Source organism: Colius striatus, chromosome 23 (genome assembly GCF_028858725.1).
Source record: "Colius striatus isolate bColStr4 chromosome 23, bColStr4.1.hap1, whole genome shotgun sequence".
In the NCBI taxonomy this organism is placed as follows: domain Eukaryota; kingdom Metazoa; phylum Chordata; class Aves; order Coliiformes; family Coliidae; genus Colius; species Colius striatus.
Window position 1 is genome coordinate 3,802,931 of NC_084781.1, and position 18,133 is coordinate 3,821,063.

Genomic DNA, 18,133 nt, shown 5'->3' on the forward strand with positions numbered 1-18,133 from the left:
GTCAGTCCTCCATTGCCAGTTCTGAGCCATTTCCATCTTGTTTTAGAGATGGTCAGTATGCCCCAGTGCCACTGCAAAGCCCGTTTGCACCTTCCCCCTTCCCCCAGGTACCCAGCCCATATTCACCCAGGGACAAGAGAAACTGGAGTACTTACATTATACCAACTCTGGCTTTTCTGTAAGGACAAAATAAAAGAGAAGCATTAGTTAGCACAGAGATCAAAGAAAAAGATGGACAGACAAACGAGGTCCAATCTGGTTTGTTTCATTAGTGAAGTGAAAGTGGAATTAAACTGAAGATTTCACTGGATTTCATAGTGTGGTCTAACAGTTGTTCCCAGTTACAGGAACAAAGAACAAATCCAGAAGCACAAGTCTGTATTAGGAAACAGTCCAGGCTGATGTGTGCATGGCCACATGCACACACACGCTGCCATCGTTTCAGTGCCCACTAGCAACAGAGGAGCTGCCCACCATCACTGCCAGACGCTTCTTTTAGAGGCTTCATTCTTCCACGTCTGCTGGCCAGGTGGCAAAAAATCACATTGCATCAAACAGACCCTGTGCAAGAACCACCTAGAGGCAGGGACACAGTTTTACCATCAGGCAAAAACTTTCAATAGTGTTTTAAATCTTAAAAGGGAGACACATACAGAGCCAGGACAACTGCTGAAGAAAACTGCTAAGGGAAAAAAGATCATTTAAAATCATGAAAAAGCCCCAAACAAACAATCAAACAAAAGCCCAACCAAAAAAATACCCCATAAAGTCTTTGTTTTTTCAGAATTTCAGTGCACAGTGTTTTGCATCAGCTGCACATGTGATTTTTTTTGTCCTTATTACGGCATTTCAGACAGTTGGACAGGACAGGCCACATGTCACACTGGAGCGTACACAAAAGCTAGCTCAGCTTGGAAAGTCACATTTGGCAATTTTCAGCTGGAGGTGAGATTTATCTGCACAGGGAGAGAAAGAAACAAGCTTCACACTCCCATTCCAGCCAGAGTGGCTTTCCAGTGTCAGGACACTGAGCAGAACTGACAGAAAGTACAGGCATCCCCCATTTTAGGGGGGATTTACCTCTAGGCAGTGAAGCTTGGGGACCTCGTAGCCTTTCATCACTAATAGTGGCCAGCTACAGCACATACTGCCAGGCATGTTGGGTGTCAGCAGCCACCCAGCCCTGCCTGTCCCCCTCTCCCAGCCAGCAATGACATGTCTAATATTACAGCTGGGGGAGTGGCAATACTTCACCTTGGACTCAATGTTTCACCTTGGACTCAGTCCAGTCACCTTAGACTGAGAGTATTTTTCACAGCTTTATACCCAGTTTGGAATATGAAGGAACAGATACTGTTCTCTGACTTGTAACAGAGCCTGTGGAAGTTTCACTCATAGACTTCAGTTCATATTCACAGAAACACACAAGCTACCTGCACTGGGGTAGTCCACAACAGAACCAACAATGTACAGAGTGTTTACTATAGGAAAGTAAGCACGAATTGCTCATGAGATCAGACTGGACCAGAGATTTCCATGAATACATGGGGATGCTTACACTATTCTTTCCCTAGACCTCCTTGCTTTCAGTTCCCTGCGCTCCCTATATGCCACTCCAGAAGACAACTTTACTTCCTGACATCTGGATCTCATTCAGGAAGCCAATACTTCAGAAGGATTCCTTGTAACCTTGGGCATTTCTACCAGTTTTGCTGCACTGGTCACTAATGAAAAACCCCTCAGCAACACAGAATACACCACAGGTCAAAATACAGAAGTTTGACTCTTAAAAAAAGAGGTACCTCTCCTAAGGCTTTTCCCCAAATCCTGGGGAAAGGATATGAACTGAAGAACTGAATACACAGTATAGCTCACCAGCTACCCAGAGTCATTTCCTCTTACTTCCTACAGTTTTCCATACTTAGTCACACCCTCCATTCATAAAAGAGTGTGGTTGAAGTCATCCTTCTCTGCAAGTAGGACACGGAAAAGACCTTATGCAATTCAGCCCACGCTAAAAAAAACCATCAGGGGAATTAATCTTCAACCATGTACACACCACTTTGGCCCCAGGAGCACAGAAGTCTAAGGTGGAGTGACTTCCCTGCAGATTTGATTTGCCATCTGTCTGCCTTTAATGAGTAAAAGGCATAACTCAAGACATTTCTAGGGGAAGAAAAATCAGAATCGAACTATAATTGGTACAGACAAAAGAGACACGCTGCTGTCGTGTCTCCTAAAACAGGGTGCACATATTGTGGCGTCAGCAAGCCACAGAGGTTATTCCCCTCTGCTGCATTAATTGTAGCAACTGGCTTTTTTCTCCTCCCCTCACATTTGAAATGCTCCAACCCAAAGCTCCTTTGTAAAGGAGCTCCTTGGTAAAGGAGCTCTGCATCTCCTCCTTTCTTAACTGCTGCACAGTTACACAATTACAACCAAGCCTCATCTTTTGCCTCCACCAAGTGTTCTGAATACAAGGAGATTTTTTCCCTCTGACGCCTGTTGTTTCAGGTAGAGCAGCCTACAGTTCAAAGTGAAGTGAGACAGTATCTGAGTCCTATCTCCAATTTTCTTTACCTTTCTTTTCTTTAAACTCTCTGAGAGTCAGAATATAGGGGGATGCCAACTGTGAAAATCAAGAGATGGTACAATGGAGGGGGGAAAAGAAAGTAAAAGGAAAAACATATTCTTACTTTGAGCAGGTTAAGTCTGTCATACTGGAAAAAGAAACCATAAGCATTAGAACTGAAAAGAGAAAATAAGTAACAGAGGAATGGAGTCGCACACAGAAGTGGAAAAGATGTAACTGATTTGCAGAGACAACACTACAGGAGCAGCTACCAGAGCTCATAGTTACGTGGTGGCTGTAACCAGAAAGAGCTTTGGAAAACTTGAGTAAGGCAAAAAGTAGGTTATTTTCTCTGAGCTTTTAATTAATAGTGTTGCCTCTAAATCTTCATGGTTTGATTATCTCATATTTGCATGTACTTCTATGGAGGATCACAGCTTTACAGTGCAGATGGGAAGCAGTGGATCACACATATGAAGTGCAGCCTGCTAACTGGATGTCAACACAAGTTGAATCACACAATCTTAAGGGACCTCGAAAGATCCACCTTTCAGAATTACTGGAAGCCAGATCACAACTTACTCCTACATGCTGTTGCTTCCAGAGGAACTGAAGCCTTTTGCCAAGTGAATGACATGCCACAGAACTCTAGAAGTATCATTAAGTCTATTTCACAACTGAGGAAACAGGCACAGAACCTGGGTGAGGGCAGAGCTCAAAATGCATTCCAGAGCTCTTTCTTCTAACCTGTGTGCTTCCAGAATTTACACTACCCACCTGGCTTCTAAAAGCCCATGGCCAAGTAATTTGTAGAAATTCAATCCCAAATCCCTCTCCCCAGTCCAAAACAACCGGAATTTCACGCTCTACTACCTAAAGGGGGATCACATCACCCAACAGGAGAGGTAAATGAGAAGACACAGCCAAACTCTTCTCATAATCACACGCTGAAAGGACAAGGTGCCAACAGTCATAAGCTGCAGCAAGGGAAGTTCTATTCAGACAGAAGGAAAAAGCCTGTTCACAAGAGTGGTTAAGCACTGGAGCAAGGGCCCAACAAGCCTGTGGGATCTCCAGTCCTGAAGGTTTGAAAAATGTGTCTGGTCAAGACTTTAGACCAACCTGATCTAATCACATTAGCCCTGCTTTGAGCAGGGGCTTGGAGGAGAGACCTGGAGGATCCCTTCCAAGACCCCTTCTGACCTAAACTGTTCTACAATCTTCAGAGCCTATATCACAATTCATGTTTTCCCCTAACCTGATGTATACCCTCAGCATTCATTATTAGCTATAGGCAGCAGGAAAAATCTGAAGGATTTGCAATAGGATGGAAATCACTTTTATTCTTGGGCAAGAGCACAAGAGTTAAACACACATTTAATTGTTGTCTGCTAGCAAAAACAGCGGGGGGAAGGAGGGGTGTTGCCTAGTTCACAAAGCTGGTCCAGAAGCAGCAGTGTTTCCCAGTAAAAGCCTAAGGCTGACACGGGCCTGTAAGTGGTTTAGTCCACACCATACCAGAGGGAAAGCACGGACAAGCAAGCTCCAGAAAAGATTTCCTATAGATGTCATCCAGTGCTTAAAAACTCCTAGTGAGGCGCTCCCTCTGATGGCAACGCTGCAGCACGACAATGAACACAACAGACAAAAGAGGGCAAGGGACTTTCAAGCAGATCTGTCAGCAATTGTATAAACACAGCGTCAAACTCATGGGCTCAAGCTGTTTCATTTCATTAGTGAGACAGGTTGGAAAAATCAGACCACTCTTCTTGCAGAAGATGGGTGTGGAGAGAAGAGGCTGAGAAAAGAGACTTTTTACGTCTTTGTCCTTAAGTTCTTTGTTCTTAACCTCTCCCTGTCTTGAACAGATATCATCATCTGTGTGAGACAAATCAGGGGGCTTATTACACTTGAGATTCCTCTCTTGTACCACAGAAAGCCACCTCATGGAGCACAGAAAAGAGATTCAGCCAGCACACTGCTTCAGGCTCACCCTGTGCACAGAGCAGGTGTGAGCAGGGCACAAGGCTCTGACCCAGGCTGGCAGAGGTGAATCCATGATCTCCTTCCCTCTGTGCATTAGCTTCCCTGCACTGGAGCTCATCTGAGGTCCACTTCCATCATGTTCCTCTAATAGTCTTAAAAGTTGTAGGGTTTTTCCTCTCAAAAATGCATGGGGCTGGCTGCAAGCACATCACAGCACCGCTTAGGCACACATCGCTCTACAACAATGTTCTTCCCGCTAGTTTCTCTCCTAACAAACCCCTCCATAGCTTAGGAAAAGCACTTCCAGCTAACCATAACCTTGGCATGACCTCTCCTGGCCCACAACTTCACCTGAGACACCTGAGACATTAGTTTCACGGCCCTCCTTTGTAGTTATCGAAGCTACAATTACCAAGCACAAGTCAATCTGTCGAAAAAAAAGATATGAAGAAGCTTCCAGCCGACACCTGCAATGATGCAAGGTCAGGCTGGTTACTAAAGGAATTATGACCAAGGAAAAACAGTAAGCCAGCAGTGTAGACTCTCTAAGAACTTGCCTAGAATGAGATCTAAGGCATCAACTAGGGAAAGGCCAAGGCATTGATTTTGTGGATTATGAAGCCATCCAAGCCATTCTGGTTTTAACTTTACTTGTACACAGGTGGAAATGCCAACAGCCTGCCACTTTGTCCAATAAGCATCCCATCTGTGTCTCTGATTCTTACACTCCTCTGAGGGTAGCACAGAGACGTGAGATCAAATCTCAAAGGAGCTTATCTCCAGTCCAAGCACCCACAGAGGGATCTTCTACTTATTCCCTTTCAGAGCGAGCCCATGAATTCTCACAATTCATGTGGGACAGGTCTGTTCTAACAGGTTTAAGCTGGGTTCATTTGAAATCACTGATCTTTAATATTTACATCACACAGGAAAGCGTGCAAGGGCAGTAAGCTGAGATCACTGGCCACAAAATGACAATTCATCATAGAAAGGAGGCAAAAAGTATGAAGATCAACTTGCTTCTGAAATGCAGAAAGCAAAATGAAAGAGAAGGGATTACAGTACTGTTCAGCCTACCAATGCCAGAAGATTTCATCCTGGCAAAGACAGCAGCTCACTTCAAGGGACAGGGAAAGCAAATCTTAAACCAAAGTTGTAAGTAATTGAAGGAGTATGATGAACAGGCCAGTTCTCACACCATGTGAGCAAATATTAATGAGATGTCAGTGATTTAAATGAAACCAGCTTCTCGGCTACAGGCATCGGGCTGAGCTCTTGCTGACATTCTCGCAGCCACACCAGGAGAATGCCTTACTCGGGGTCACTGCTTGGGACCACGGGGAGGGTTTCTGAGTGATGAGACAATTCTACAGTGGGGGACAGGAGAGAAAAAAGAAAGCTTACTTTGGAGAGGCGCTTGTGTGACTTAATCGGAGAGAAAGCATGCAGGAATGAAAAGAGAGAAATTAAGGAACGAAGAAAAATTACCTCACAAATCAAGAGAAGGAAAACCCACACACCCAAAAGAGAGCATTATATCCCCCCCCAACTTCCTTGTGAAAAGCACCATGAATTACAAGTCTAGTTTTAGTAGTTGCTGTGTTGCTAAAAATCACACTTTATGGGTCATAGCAATGGAAATCATCTCTGTAATTCCCCCTTATCAAAGGAGACCATTTCCCTGACAGAACATCCCCTGGTGTGGCTACAAAAACAGCTTGCCTGCCTCCTGTCTGGGTTGTTTTGGGGACAGACTGCTGGCACCAAGATGCACAAGGGTGTCATTCAGTCCTTCTGCCCTGGGACAGCGTGTGTAGGTTACTGAGTGCACAGGAAGCAAGGCTGACCTCAGGGGCAACCTCAGAACTGACAGGTCTCAAATGATTCATCTCGAGAAAACCCTTTGCTTCTCTTACTGAACTCACAGACCCCCTTCATTCGTGGCAGGAGATGAGTTCAGCCCAGAGAATGTGGGTCAGTGAATCCCGTTTCCTCTGCTGACAGTGACCACAAATCCAGCAATCAATCAGGCAAATATCTCACAACCCGTTTCACATAAGCCATCAGAGTTATGCCTGTGACACTGTGAACCTATTCAGGCTGAAATGCTTCACTTCAAATAGCTGGAAAAACACAAATGCTGCTGACAGCCAACTATCTTATAATATGCTGCTGATATTAGGGTTGTAATAAAAGGTTATGTTTGGCTTCCAAGGCCCTTGTGTGAGTTTCACCAGGTCTCACTGCTCAAGAGTCGCCAAACCTGAAACCCTCCTCCTTAGTACAGCAAGATGTTTCTGAAATCATCAAAAGACACAAATCCTTGCTAGGGAAAACATCATCTATACCCTGTCCAAGACAGTCGTAACACTGCGCTGATGGGATGCAACGTGCAAGCTAATTCTGGGCAGCTTAAACCTCATCTCAACACAGGGCTTAGACGAGGCAGGAGAAATACATGAGCCCTTCACAGGCCAGCTGCACAGGACTCTTCTTCAATGATCCTCATGATAAAAAGTCATTACAACAGCTGATTTTCAAGGTCTTTCTCAAAAGCAGAGAGCCTCTCAAGGAAGCAGGGCCTTGACTTCAAAAAGGCCGGCCTACAAAATCCATGATGGAACTGCAGCACAAGCCGCCAACAACTCATGGACTCAGGTCCTTGCACTGAAGTCTGACCTATGCAAACAACTTCCAGCTAAAAGAATTTTCAGAAGTACAATGAAGGAAGAAGGAGGAAAGTCAGCCAGAGAAAACAAGGCACAGGACAAAGCCAAGTGTATCACACTAGAGAGTTTAGAACAAGAGGCATGTGTGTATCTTGGCCAAAGTCACTTGCTCGCTCCTTACCTTGGAGTTCTTGGCCCCACTGCGGCCTGACTGAGAGGAACAGCTACGCTGTACACCCTGCTCCGGCGTGGAAGGGGATTTGTCTGATGAGTGGTCTGAGCCTTTTTCCACCATGGCGTCTCCTTGGGAGTCCTGCGGCGTCGGGGAGCGGGAGCGTTTGCGCAGGATCGGGGAGCAGGCAGGCGTGCTGCGGTTGGAGTTACTGGCAGTACTGTGGGAGGAAAGAAAGAGAGAGCAGGGTTAATAATCTTCAGCTCAAACAGCAAGCAACCACACCCGTGTCGTGAGATGGAGCACTACCCACAGACTTCTCCACTAGCACGGCAGATGAACCTGGCTTCCTGAAACAATGCACCTAGTGCCACACTTAGGGCTTATGTCCCCAGTAGAACTGGGCTATGGACCATTATCATTTACCAGTGGCAGAGGGAACTACAACAGCCTGCCAGTGCCTTTCTCCTCTCACTCTTCAATTTATCTGACCACAGATGAATGCCTACAAGAATGAACTCACTGCCTCCTGTCAGCTCAGAGAACTTAAAATGATGACCTGTGTTTGAAAACTGAGAGTTCCACTCAAGAGTGACGGAGATGTCAGTGTGTTCTCAGTACAGTCCCACTCTTCTTCCTCCTTCACTTCAGTAAATACAACTATTCTCAACAGGATGCACAAAACCAGAATCACATCTCCTAGGAAATACTCCACTGAAGAGCTTCAAAAACTCATGGGATGTTGGGAGGGGAGTCATGATAACAGACAATGAAGTTATGATTTCCTGCATCAAGTCATCCCTTCCCACACCAGTTAAAGCTGGGCAAGGAAAATGTTTTGTTCTAACAATAAAGCTGCCACAATTAAAACAAAAAATAAAGTTCTCCTTTCATAATGAGGAAAAGCAAGACCTTTCTGAGTTTTATGGTAATGAAACATTTAGGGGAATGGAACTTCTCATTTCATATCTTCAGCAAATGGCCTAAATCAGAAAGCCAGTTATGGGCATATTTACACAGAACAGGAAAACTTCACATTTCCTCAGTCTTCGTTCTTTTTGATGCCTCTTCTTCCTGACAGTCTCTTCAAAATACCACACACTACCTCCACATTTCTCTACGTAACTCATTTCCCTCAGTAGCCAAATTTATAACCATCTTTGAAGTCTTTCCAGCTGGTCCTGTTCAACCCTGCAACCTCCAGGTTACACTGGAAGTGGGTTGATCCAAGGATGAACTTTGTGCTAACTCTGCCATACTGAGTTGTAACCATACCCTGAGCATTAGAAAGCAGGCCACATCTGAGAGACAGAAAAACAGACAATAGAAAAACGACAAGGGAATTACAACTGAATTTAAAAGCTCTTGTGGGCTATAATTTAAGACCAATTATACACAGCAAGCTGATTCAACATAAACTGTTTTATGTAAGAGATCCTCAGAAATACAAAGCAAGAATTGGAAGCCGATGTTCCTGAGTCACATATCACTGCACTAAGTTTGTTTGAACAGATGTACTCGTTTTTCTTCTACAGCTCTACAAAACCTGTGCTTATCATGCACAACCTTCTTCTCATTTTCAGTTCATGTGAGTTCATACAAGTTTCACTTGAGTTTCAGATTCAAGCCACTGTATAAAGACCAAGTCAGATTCACTCACTGCCTGCTTTCAGGTTACAGTTATGGAGGAGCATTGAGTTCTAACTGCTTCTAAAGTAAAGCACAAAATAACCAGTTCAAAAAGGTGCACCCATGGGCATAAGAGACTCAGATGAAACAGGCTAAAAAGTTCAGTACACTTCTACTCAAATTGTAAAGAAATGAGAAATGAGACAAATTCTGCCTTTTTTGGACTGCAATAATACAGTAATACTAGCTCAAATATACATTCACTTACAAGGAAGCATGGAAGATGCTTTCAGCTTTCACACTCTGAGCACATGAGTGCTCCAACACTGGCCTAATACGCCCAGCACAGGTCTTGCTAAGCAGTGTGCAGCTATGGAGGCCAAGTCAAGCTCCTCACAAAGCTCCTCAGGTGAGTTTTTCGGTTGCAGCTGAGCAACCTACACTGCTGCAGCTACAGCAGAGCAGCATCAGCACTAACTAGCTTAAAGCTGGCATGTATATGTTTGTCCAGGCTCAGCTCACACTGCCAGAGCCATACATCTCAGTGCCAGCTCTGCCAAGTGCAATCTCAGGCAGATTCCAGCCCCCGAGCTCATTTTCCAGTCATCATGTAGCATCTCTGGCACACTTTAAAAACTTGAATCCATACATCGTAAACATGTTTTGTGTCAGGTATATATGGATTATCATCCTTGCATAGGGAAAAAAGCTTCAGGGGTGCGTTCTTAGGCTCTCCCTTAAGTCACTGGCAGAGCTGATCAAACTCAGGAGGTTTGAATCCACCTCATACTACCTGACAAGTGGGCAATGCCAAGTATTTCTCACATGAAGGACCCCATGGGCATGCACACCATGAAGAACATGAGTCTGTTAATTCAGTTTTTTATCTCCACCATAGCAAGGATGGGCACAAAACTCACAAGCCTGCAGCTCAGTCCCACTCGCCTCTCCCTGCTCTGAGCCCCTCAAATCTCTCGCTGCTCCTCCTCAGTCCCTGAAGTTTGAATCTGACCCAAGGCACAGCCATGACGAACGCTCTCTGCAGTTGCCATAGTGACCAAGGCCTGCAATTGAACCAGGAATCAACGCCCGAAATGCCAAAACGGCTTGACCCACTTTGAAATAAAATAATAGTAATAAATAATGCTTTACAGACCCAATTGACCAGAGCACATTCAAGGTCTCACATAGCCCTGCAGCGTAGCCTTTAGTAGATGAAACAAATTAAGTCAGGGACAGAACACAAACAAGCCCACCTAAGCAGCAGCCCCTTGCTCCTAAGTGAAACCCCAGCATGGGGTATATGAAAGCACAGAAGGCAGAGTGCATCTTCTTCATTTACATTCAATACTGTACCAAAGAGAAACATCTCATCTTACCATTGGAGCTACAGTAAAAATGACATGAGCAAGCATGAGGTGGCCAGGGAGAGGCCAAACTCTGTTCAGTCACATAGAGGACAAACCTTGATACTTAAGGCAGAGTAGTTAAGAACTGAGCTTTTGTTTTGGTGGTGGAAAAAGAGCAAACATTTGACAAGGCCTAGACAAGCTACCTGATCACATCCTACCTCGGACACTTCACAAAGCAAGGACATGAGACAAGACCTCCTCCTCCAACACCACATTTCCTGTAACAGAGACTTCAGCAAGCAGTAGCTTTTGGGAAAGGGTATAGTCTCTGCTCCACAAGCTAAACCTGAGATTCTCACAGTCCTGAAGAAACCCTGAGGACTCTGCAATGCTCTAACTAACAGAGATCTCAACAAGAAATCTGGCCTGAGGCTACACCGTACAATGGCAGCTTGTTGTTGTCTCAGGCAGTGATACACAAGCACATTAAGAAGATACAGAGCAATTCCATTTGAATTTTCCACTTGCAGGATGTGAATTACAATTTAGCCAGAAGTAATCACTACACTACCAAGAGTACCAAAGGACTCTCAACAACAACAGCTGCTCATCTAAACAAGGGACAGCTTCAGGCACATAATGCTCCATACCTCCCTTGAGATCATACGCTTCTCAGATGGGCAAAAACAGATCAATAACATTATTTCCTGCAATACATTTCTAAATCTCTTGGACTTCCTCAAGAAAGTCCTGATCTGGAAAGCAAACTGGCAGCCTCCATGTCTGCAATAGTTCTTGAAAGAATTGCTTTAAACAAATTTGCTAAGTACCTCCCTGCAGCCCACAGCACCTACCTGAGGGTAAGTTCTTCAAGGCTCAAACCTGGGGTTACTGACAGCATTAGAAATGTCAGGCTTCATTCTGAAAAGGGCTGAGCACTATGTCCCTGAACCAGCAAAGAACTTAAGCACATATCTAACCCTCTGAAATCTATGGGTTGTGCAAACAAAGTCAAGCCTGTGTTTCCATGCTTTCTTAAACAAGAATGAAGGAGATCATTGAGCATAAAACAGAACCCTACTGATAAAGTCTTGAAAAGAGCAGTAAAAGCTACACGGTCAAGAAGGCACCTCAAACCTGGCTGTAGTACAAAAAAAGTTAGTTCCCCTCAGAAACAGCTAGTAAAGGGGTTAACTGGATGCCTACAACGATACTTTTCTGTGATAGTCTGACATCAGTGGAAAAAGATGAGATTCAGAAACTCATTATGCAGTCTACCAAACAGTAAGCAGATGGTAACAACTTTTGATCAGCACCAACCTACACTCACTTCAAATTGCTAATCCAAGAATTAAAACCTCCATATCTCCTCAAGCAATTCCCTGGGCTTGCCATCGTTCCACAAGCAGTAACAAATGCTACACTTACATTCAGTCTCTCAGTAAAGAAGACAAAAAAGCATCCAATTAAAAAGCAATGACATCTGTAGGGCTGTACAGAAACCGAGAGGTGTTTCAGGAGAACTGCTTTCAAAAGAATAAGAAGAATGGTAAACTCTCTGCACGGCTTTGGAACAACTCAGTTTTAACAGGAAAAGTCCATCCTTGTCAAAGCTTTGCTCTGGTTATTTGGATACTTCAAAGAATGGTGTCCTCCTCCTACAACATTCAACAGCCATGTTTACATATTCATAAGAGCAAATGAATGCAATTATTATGCTTCAGGGGATTAGTAAATCACTGCAAGCATTAGGAAGGTATTTGCCTTCTGTCCATATACAGCACTTTGAGGTTGGTCAAATGTATTATTAACAACGTCATTGTCTTTCTCAGAATCATCTGATACTGGTTACCACTAGAGACAGGCTATCTACTCTGATGGACAAATGGTCTGGTATCTCACAGAAACTCCCACTGTGCTGTGTTTCAAATAATCCCTCCATTTGCCTTCTTCCAACCTGGAGTTATTGTAAAAATCCCAAGGAAAAGTTGGAAAAATGTTTCCAAATTAGGCCAAAACAGATCTTAATAATATTGTCCAATAATGCAACAGTCATGTTCATTTTGGGGGGGACCAAGGTGCAATACAACTCCTAGACTGCCTGAAGAGGAGGGCAAGCACTCTTCCTTTCTGCCCATCTGCCACAACAATTTCAGCAACACTACGAGCATCCCAGGACTTTATTCCCAGCACAGGCAGCATCCCCCTGAACATATTCCAGTCTTGTGGCAGGGGTTTTATAAACCACAGATTAAACATCTAAAGAAACCTCACACCACATCTTATCAGCGACAGTGCGGGGGTGGACAGGGATATTGTGTATCTCCAGAGCAGAAGACAAAGCTAGAGCTTTCTGTCTTCCCACTCACTCCTGCTGCTCATCACCAGCAGATTTTGTAAGTTAATGGAAGATGCTGTGATCTTAAAAGCTGGAATCAAATCGATTTCTTTTGTTCCTCCCTTGATGCTTTGCCCCTTTACCATTCTGAGAACAATGCCACAATTTCACATGGCCTCACCCTGATAATGCTCCATGCAATCCCTTCCCTTTGCTCTAACCATGCAGCAGCACTGTCCAGCTGAAGGTTAAAAACAGGGAGGGTCAAGAGCTGCAGCCTATACTGGCAAGAGTCAGACACTCTCAGTGCAAGAGTCACTCACGGTCCTTTGTCCTGAGGAGCTGGTTGAGGCTTGTGTGTGTCCCCTCATGTGACACATTCTCTCTTGTTTTATCCAGCTTTCTGGTTTTCAGTGGCATGGGCAGTTAGGGGGTTCCCTTTGGGCATCCAAAGTTATTGCCCTGACATAAATACGTCTCTGAGATTTGGCTTGAAGTTTCATCTTACCGAGTCGAAATCACAAGCTCCATTCCAAATGTAACATCTTCAAAAGGAGTTTTCCTGCACATGCAGGTGATTTTGTGAAGCAAAGAAACAGGTATACATTCTCTTTACCAAATCAGTGACGGACAGGACAATGCTAGTTACTAGTAACCTGAGAAAAAGCAGGTTTTTTAGTGAACTGGGACTGTAAACATGCAGGGTGCAAAGAATCCTTATTTCCTACTGCTAACAAAAGAGATAAAGGGCAAAAAACAAAGCCACCTGTATAGACTCTGGAGGATAGACTGAAAAAGCAGCACAAAACAAATTCTGTCCCCTCCCATCCCTGTGAATACATAAACACAGAGAGAAACGCAAAGCAGAACCAAGGCATCAGTGTGCATGCTCTGAGCCCTTTTTAAGAGCAGGGGAGCACATGGGCAAGCAAATACACTGTATTTCTGCAGCAGCTCCAGCTGCCCTCCTGTGACGCATTGCCAGTTCATCCAAATTCAACCCCCTTCGGCCTCTCCTCATACACCCAGATGGTATGAGAGTAATAACTGCCCTTTCGGCGGTGGGGGATGGGGGAGAAAGTAGGCGTAAAGGGGAAAGGAGGGGGGGTGAGGGGGATGGAAGCTGAAGAAAAACACAATCAGATTTGCTCATCGGTGGTTTCAAACAATCAAAAAGGCTGCTTTAGCAATGCCACTGGAGGAGAGGCAGGGTGCGTGCATGGGGGAGAACAAGGGAAAGAGGAATCAGCCTGTGGAAGGAAAAAGAAACGAAGCATCTCTGCAACATGATGTCACGCTGTCTGCTTTCAAGTCCCCCAAACAGAAAGGAGCAGCAGCGGCAACCAACATGGACTCCAGATTTAATCTGCCTGTGTGTCGGGCGGTAGATTTGCTCGGCAAACCTGAGCTAAGCACAGCACACACAGCCCCTGGCTTTCACACACACGCGTGCACACACGTCCGCGGACCGCAGATGGCACATACACACGAGGAGGGGGCAGGAAGAGAAGCATCAGCAGAAGGAACAGGAGAGTAACACTAACCTGGTAGCCATTAGGGACCGGAGTGCAGCGCGGAGCAGCTAGGAATTCATTCATTCATGCATTTGTGCGTGGTGGGGGGAAAGCGAGGGTGGGCCAGCGGTGAGGTGGGAGGGTACTCACCTCCTGCACCATCTCAGAGCCCTTCCCAAAGGGAAGGGGGAATAAGGGGTGCCCGGGGCTCCTCACGGGCACCCAGAGCCCCCTCTCTCAGCTCCCTTGCATACTGCTCGGGCTCCTGCTCTGACTCAGCCCCTCTTCTCCCCCTCCCACCCCCCCGCCCCGTCGCCAGCCCCACTCTTTGTGGTTATGATTGTTGGTCCGTCAGCCTCTCCCCTCGCTGCTAGTCCTTTCACACACGCACACGAGCACACACGCGTGCGCGCTGCCGCTTTACATAATGCAACCCCCTTCACGCCTTCGCTACCCACCCTTGCCAGAGGAACAGGGAGGAGGGGGAGCTCCCCTGATTTTTCCTTCCCCGAAGTCCCCTGATTGTACCTGTCACTCTTCCACGCTGTTCACAAAGTTTGGCAACACCAAGATCCTACAGGTTGAAGAAATGGTGTCCATCCTCCCTGTGTGCACGCTGGACCCTGCAGCACACGTGTGGGAGAAAGTTTCGAAACCTTTTAAGCGTGTCAATACAAGAACAGTCAGGGAAATTAAACCCCAATTAACTCGTGAAGTGGATTATCTAAACTGAGTTAAACACTGTGAGGATACACGCACTCAGAATTGAGGTGACCTCAACTCAATTTAGCTTACTTCATCTAAGAAGTTAATTTGGTTTCGTTTTTCGTGCTTATCCGTGTGTAAACAGGCCTGGCATTTTTACAGAAACGTTACCACAAAGTTTACAACTCCACAGAGGCATCAGTGTGTGTTGTTTCTTTGGGGGACATACACACCACTATATCCCTCCACACCAGAGTAAGGAGAAGAGTTTCAGTCCATCAGGGGGTCTCACTGTACAATATAAATTATATAGGCTGAAGGATGAAAAAGAAGGGAGAAAAACAATAACTAGCTGGCACTTTTCCTTCTGATATATGAAACCAGACCTTGTCTGTGTATAGAACTGATCTGGAACAGCTTCTTGTATGAACATCCTTGATCTGAAGCACAAGTGTCCATATGTGTAAGTAGTTGGGGTTATTTTAGGGCTTTAAATGCGAAATAACTTCCCAGCATAGACAAGCCTTAAAGAGTAGAGAGAAGATCCTGTTCCAGTGTGGCTACACTAGTTTAAAAACGTACACCTTATACCACCTCTGTCCTTCAGCAGCCTCCAGTTTACATTCACACCGGCCACAGTAGATGTTTATTCTCAAGAATGCCCTGCAGTATCAACTGAGCCAGGCAGGCAACTCCAGACAATGATTCAGACTACCCAAATCAGGAGTCTGACTACCACCACATTTAAATGAATTACCCCTCAGGGACTTAACTGTTCCCTACTGATAACAGAAGCAGCTGCACCTTAAGTAATGTAAATACTCATCACTCTGCCCTTTCTTTTGTTACATTTTACTCATTCCATGCACAGGGTTGATGGTTTCCTCTTCTCTTTTGAATCAGCCATAGCTTTCAGTGCTAATGTCTCAAAAGAGCATCTTTCCAAAGGCTGATTATCCATCATTTCCTTATAATCACACATCAGTGGGAGCAGGAGGTGCTCTGCTCTTAAGAATCAGCGGTCCAGCACACTCATGCCACTATGCAATTCAAATGCTGTCCATGATTTTAAATTAAAAACACTATAACCACACATGTCTTTATCAGGACAGCACAACAGTGCCACATCTTCTCCATATTATTCAAAGAATAATAGGATGGAGCTTTCTACCTCTATGGAGTTGCACCATCTTCTAACAGGAGTTGTAAAGCTCAGTAACAACTGGCAATGAAGAGTTAGGGCCAAATCTGACACCATCTTGTCCTCATACACACTGACCTCCTGCCAACACAGAACTCTCTTAATTTTGCAATGCCTTCTTTTCAAGACTTTCATCTTCAATTCATTGGACCATGTTTCAGTGTTTAGGAGTTGGACTGGTGTGTTTTGCAACTGGAGAAACCCACATGCAGTAGTTTTGTGGTCTTCACCAAAAATGCAGCAGTACTTCTCCAATACAAACTTAAACATGAACAAAACCTCACTATTCAGACAGAAAAACCAAGGTGATCAACAAGGACACTACAGCTTGCACCTTGACTTTCCATGTTCATCTGGAACACAAGTTTGCTAATACTAGGTAACAGATGAAAGTGCAACAGTACCAAGTGCTGAAAACTGAAGCTAGACATATTCTGACAAGAGATGCTCCCTTTACTGCTTGCTGGACTGAGTGGCAGGGCTGGTTTCTGCTCTACTGCCTCAGACCCAGCCGTAACACAAGCATACTCATACATATTGCATCTCTCAGGTAAGAGGAAATGATGCACTATCCAAGTAATTAAAGCCCTGGGCTGACGACAGATACACAGGAGATAGTCTAGTGCCTGAATATCCAGGCCTACAGAGCAACCACTGGGTTTGAGATCAACTCTACATCCAACTAGAGCAATATTATCCTCCCTGTAAGCCACCAGTGACACCGAAACAATCAACAGTCTTTAACTGCAACAATGAGCACCTGGATTTTAAAATACAGAAGGTTTCTCATTTCCCCTTCCCCAGCAATTCTGTGTCTACTTTTATCTATTTTGAAAACTTAAAGCCACTGAGACAGTTATTCCCTCAACATGTCTATTTTTCATGTGAGTTCAGAACAGAACCAGGGGTCAACACGCATCCAGGTGGTAATTAATATTTTGCATAAGTTCCTTTGCTTGTACCACTGTTAGAGCATAGAAGCTGCTTTACTCCTGGACACCCCCTCGAACAATGAATGTACAGACTCTGCTTTTGAATGCTCAGCACTGTACAGGGTGAGTTCTCTGACTGAGACATGTTTGCTAGCTTCTGCTCAAACCACAAACACCCTTCCAGCCTCCAGGACAGAAAATGGGTGCTACTCTTCAAACCCCACAGTATTCTCACTCTATTCAGCAACAAGGAGCCCTGACAAAACCCCCTTGCAGAAAATGAGCTCCCAGACAGGTACTAGATCAAGTAAAAACCTTCTGAGAGGTCTCTGAACTGACAATGGCATTTTCATGGAGCAAGATACAGTGGCTGCTGAGAGTGCATGGATTCCTACAGCAGTGGGGGATGGAGGAGGCAGGCAATCATGTGCTCAAAGGCATGGGGAGGAAGAGGGGGAGGAGGAGAACAAGGAGAGAGAGAACAAAGTGTCAACATCTTAACTGGGACACACAAAGAGCCAGTTCTTACTAAGAACTTAATCCAGGATTAACAAGAGGTCAGCTACCTCTGCAAGGAGACTGCACTAAAAGGAGCTAATTAGCTCTCCTTAATTGCACAAATGAAACCACACAAAATTAAAGACATTCACAAGTAGTAGATCCCACCTCACCTAGGAAACAGAGCCCTACCTGTTATCTTCAGCCACAGCATGAGGTGGAAAGGCAAAAGCAGGAAAGGTGACATGTTGTTAGGAAAGAGGCTGTGGGGAATTAGGCTCAGCATCAACAAGTGTCTGAGTGAGAGCTGGAGCCCACATCACACAGGATATGCATTTAGAGCACAGCCAGTGTCTTTCTAGACAATTTCTTCAAAGAACCACTGCCATCACATGTGGAACTGCTCAAGTACAGTAACTGCAGTTATCATTTTCATCAACGGTATTATCCACGAGGATATTTAATACAGTTTTAACCCCCCTTTAGCCCTCCAACATGATATCTGAAAAGGAGGAGGAAGGACAGCACAAGGGGAATCAGTCAATTTTGCTCAGTAGGCCTAAGT

General features: G+C 44.9%; 1 protein-coding gene across 4 annotated transcripts in view; it reads right to left on the minus strand.

Moving 5' to 3' along the window:
- GRAMD1B (GRAM domain containing 1B) overlaps positions 1-18,133 on the minus strand; it is a 60,182-nt gene that overhangs the window by 23,957 nt on the left and 18,092 nt on the right. For 3 of the 4 annotated variants that reach the window (XM_062014083.1, XM_062014080.1, XM_062014078.1), the window contains exons 2-3: positions 7,409-7,619; positions 156-176 (exon numbers count right to left, since the gene is read on the minus strand). In XM_062014083.1, the coding sequence (XP_061870067.1) occupies positions 156-176; positions 7,409-7,522 (135 nt within the window). In that variant the 5' untranslated portion in view covers positions 7,523-7,619. The remainder of the gene's footprint in view (positions 1-155; positions 177-7,408; positions 7,620-18,133) is intronic. The other variant, XM_062014079.1, reaches the window with a different exon arrangement.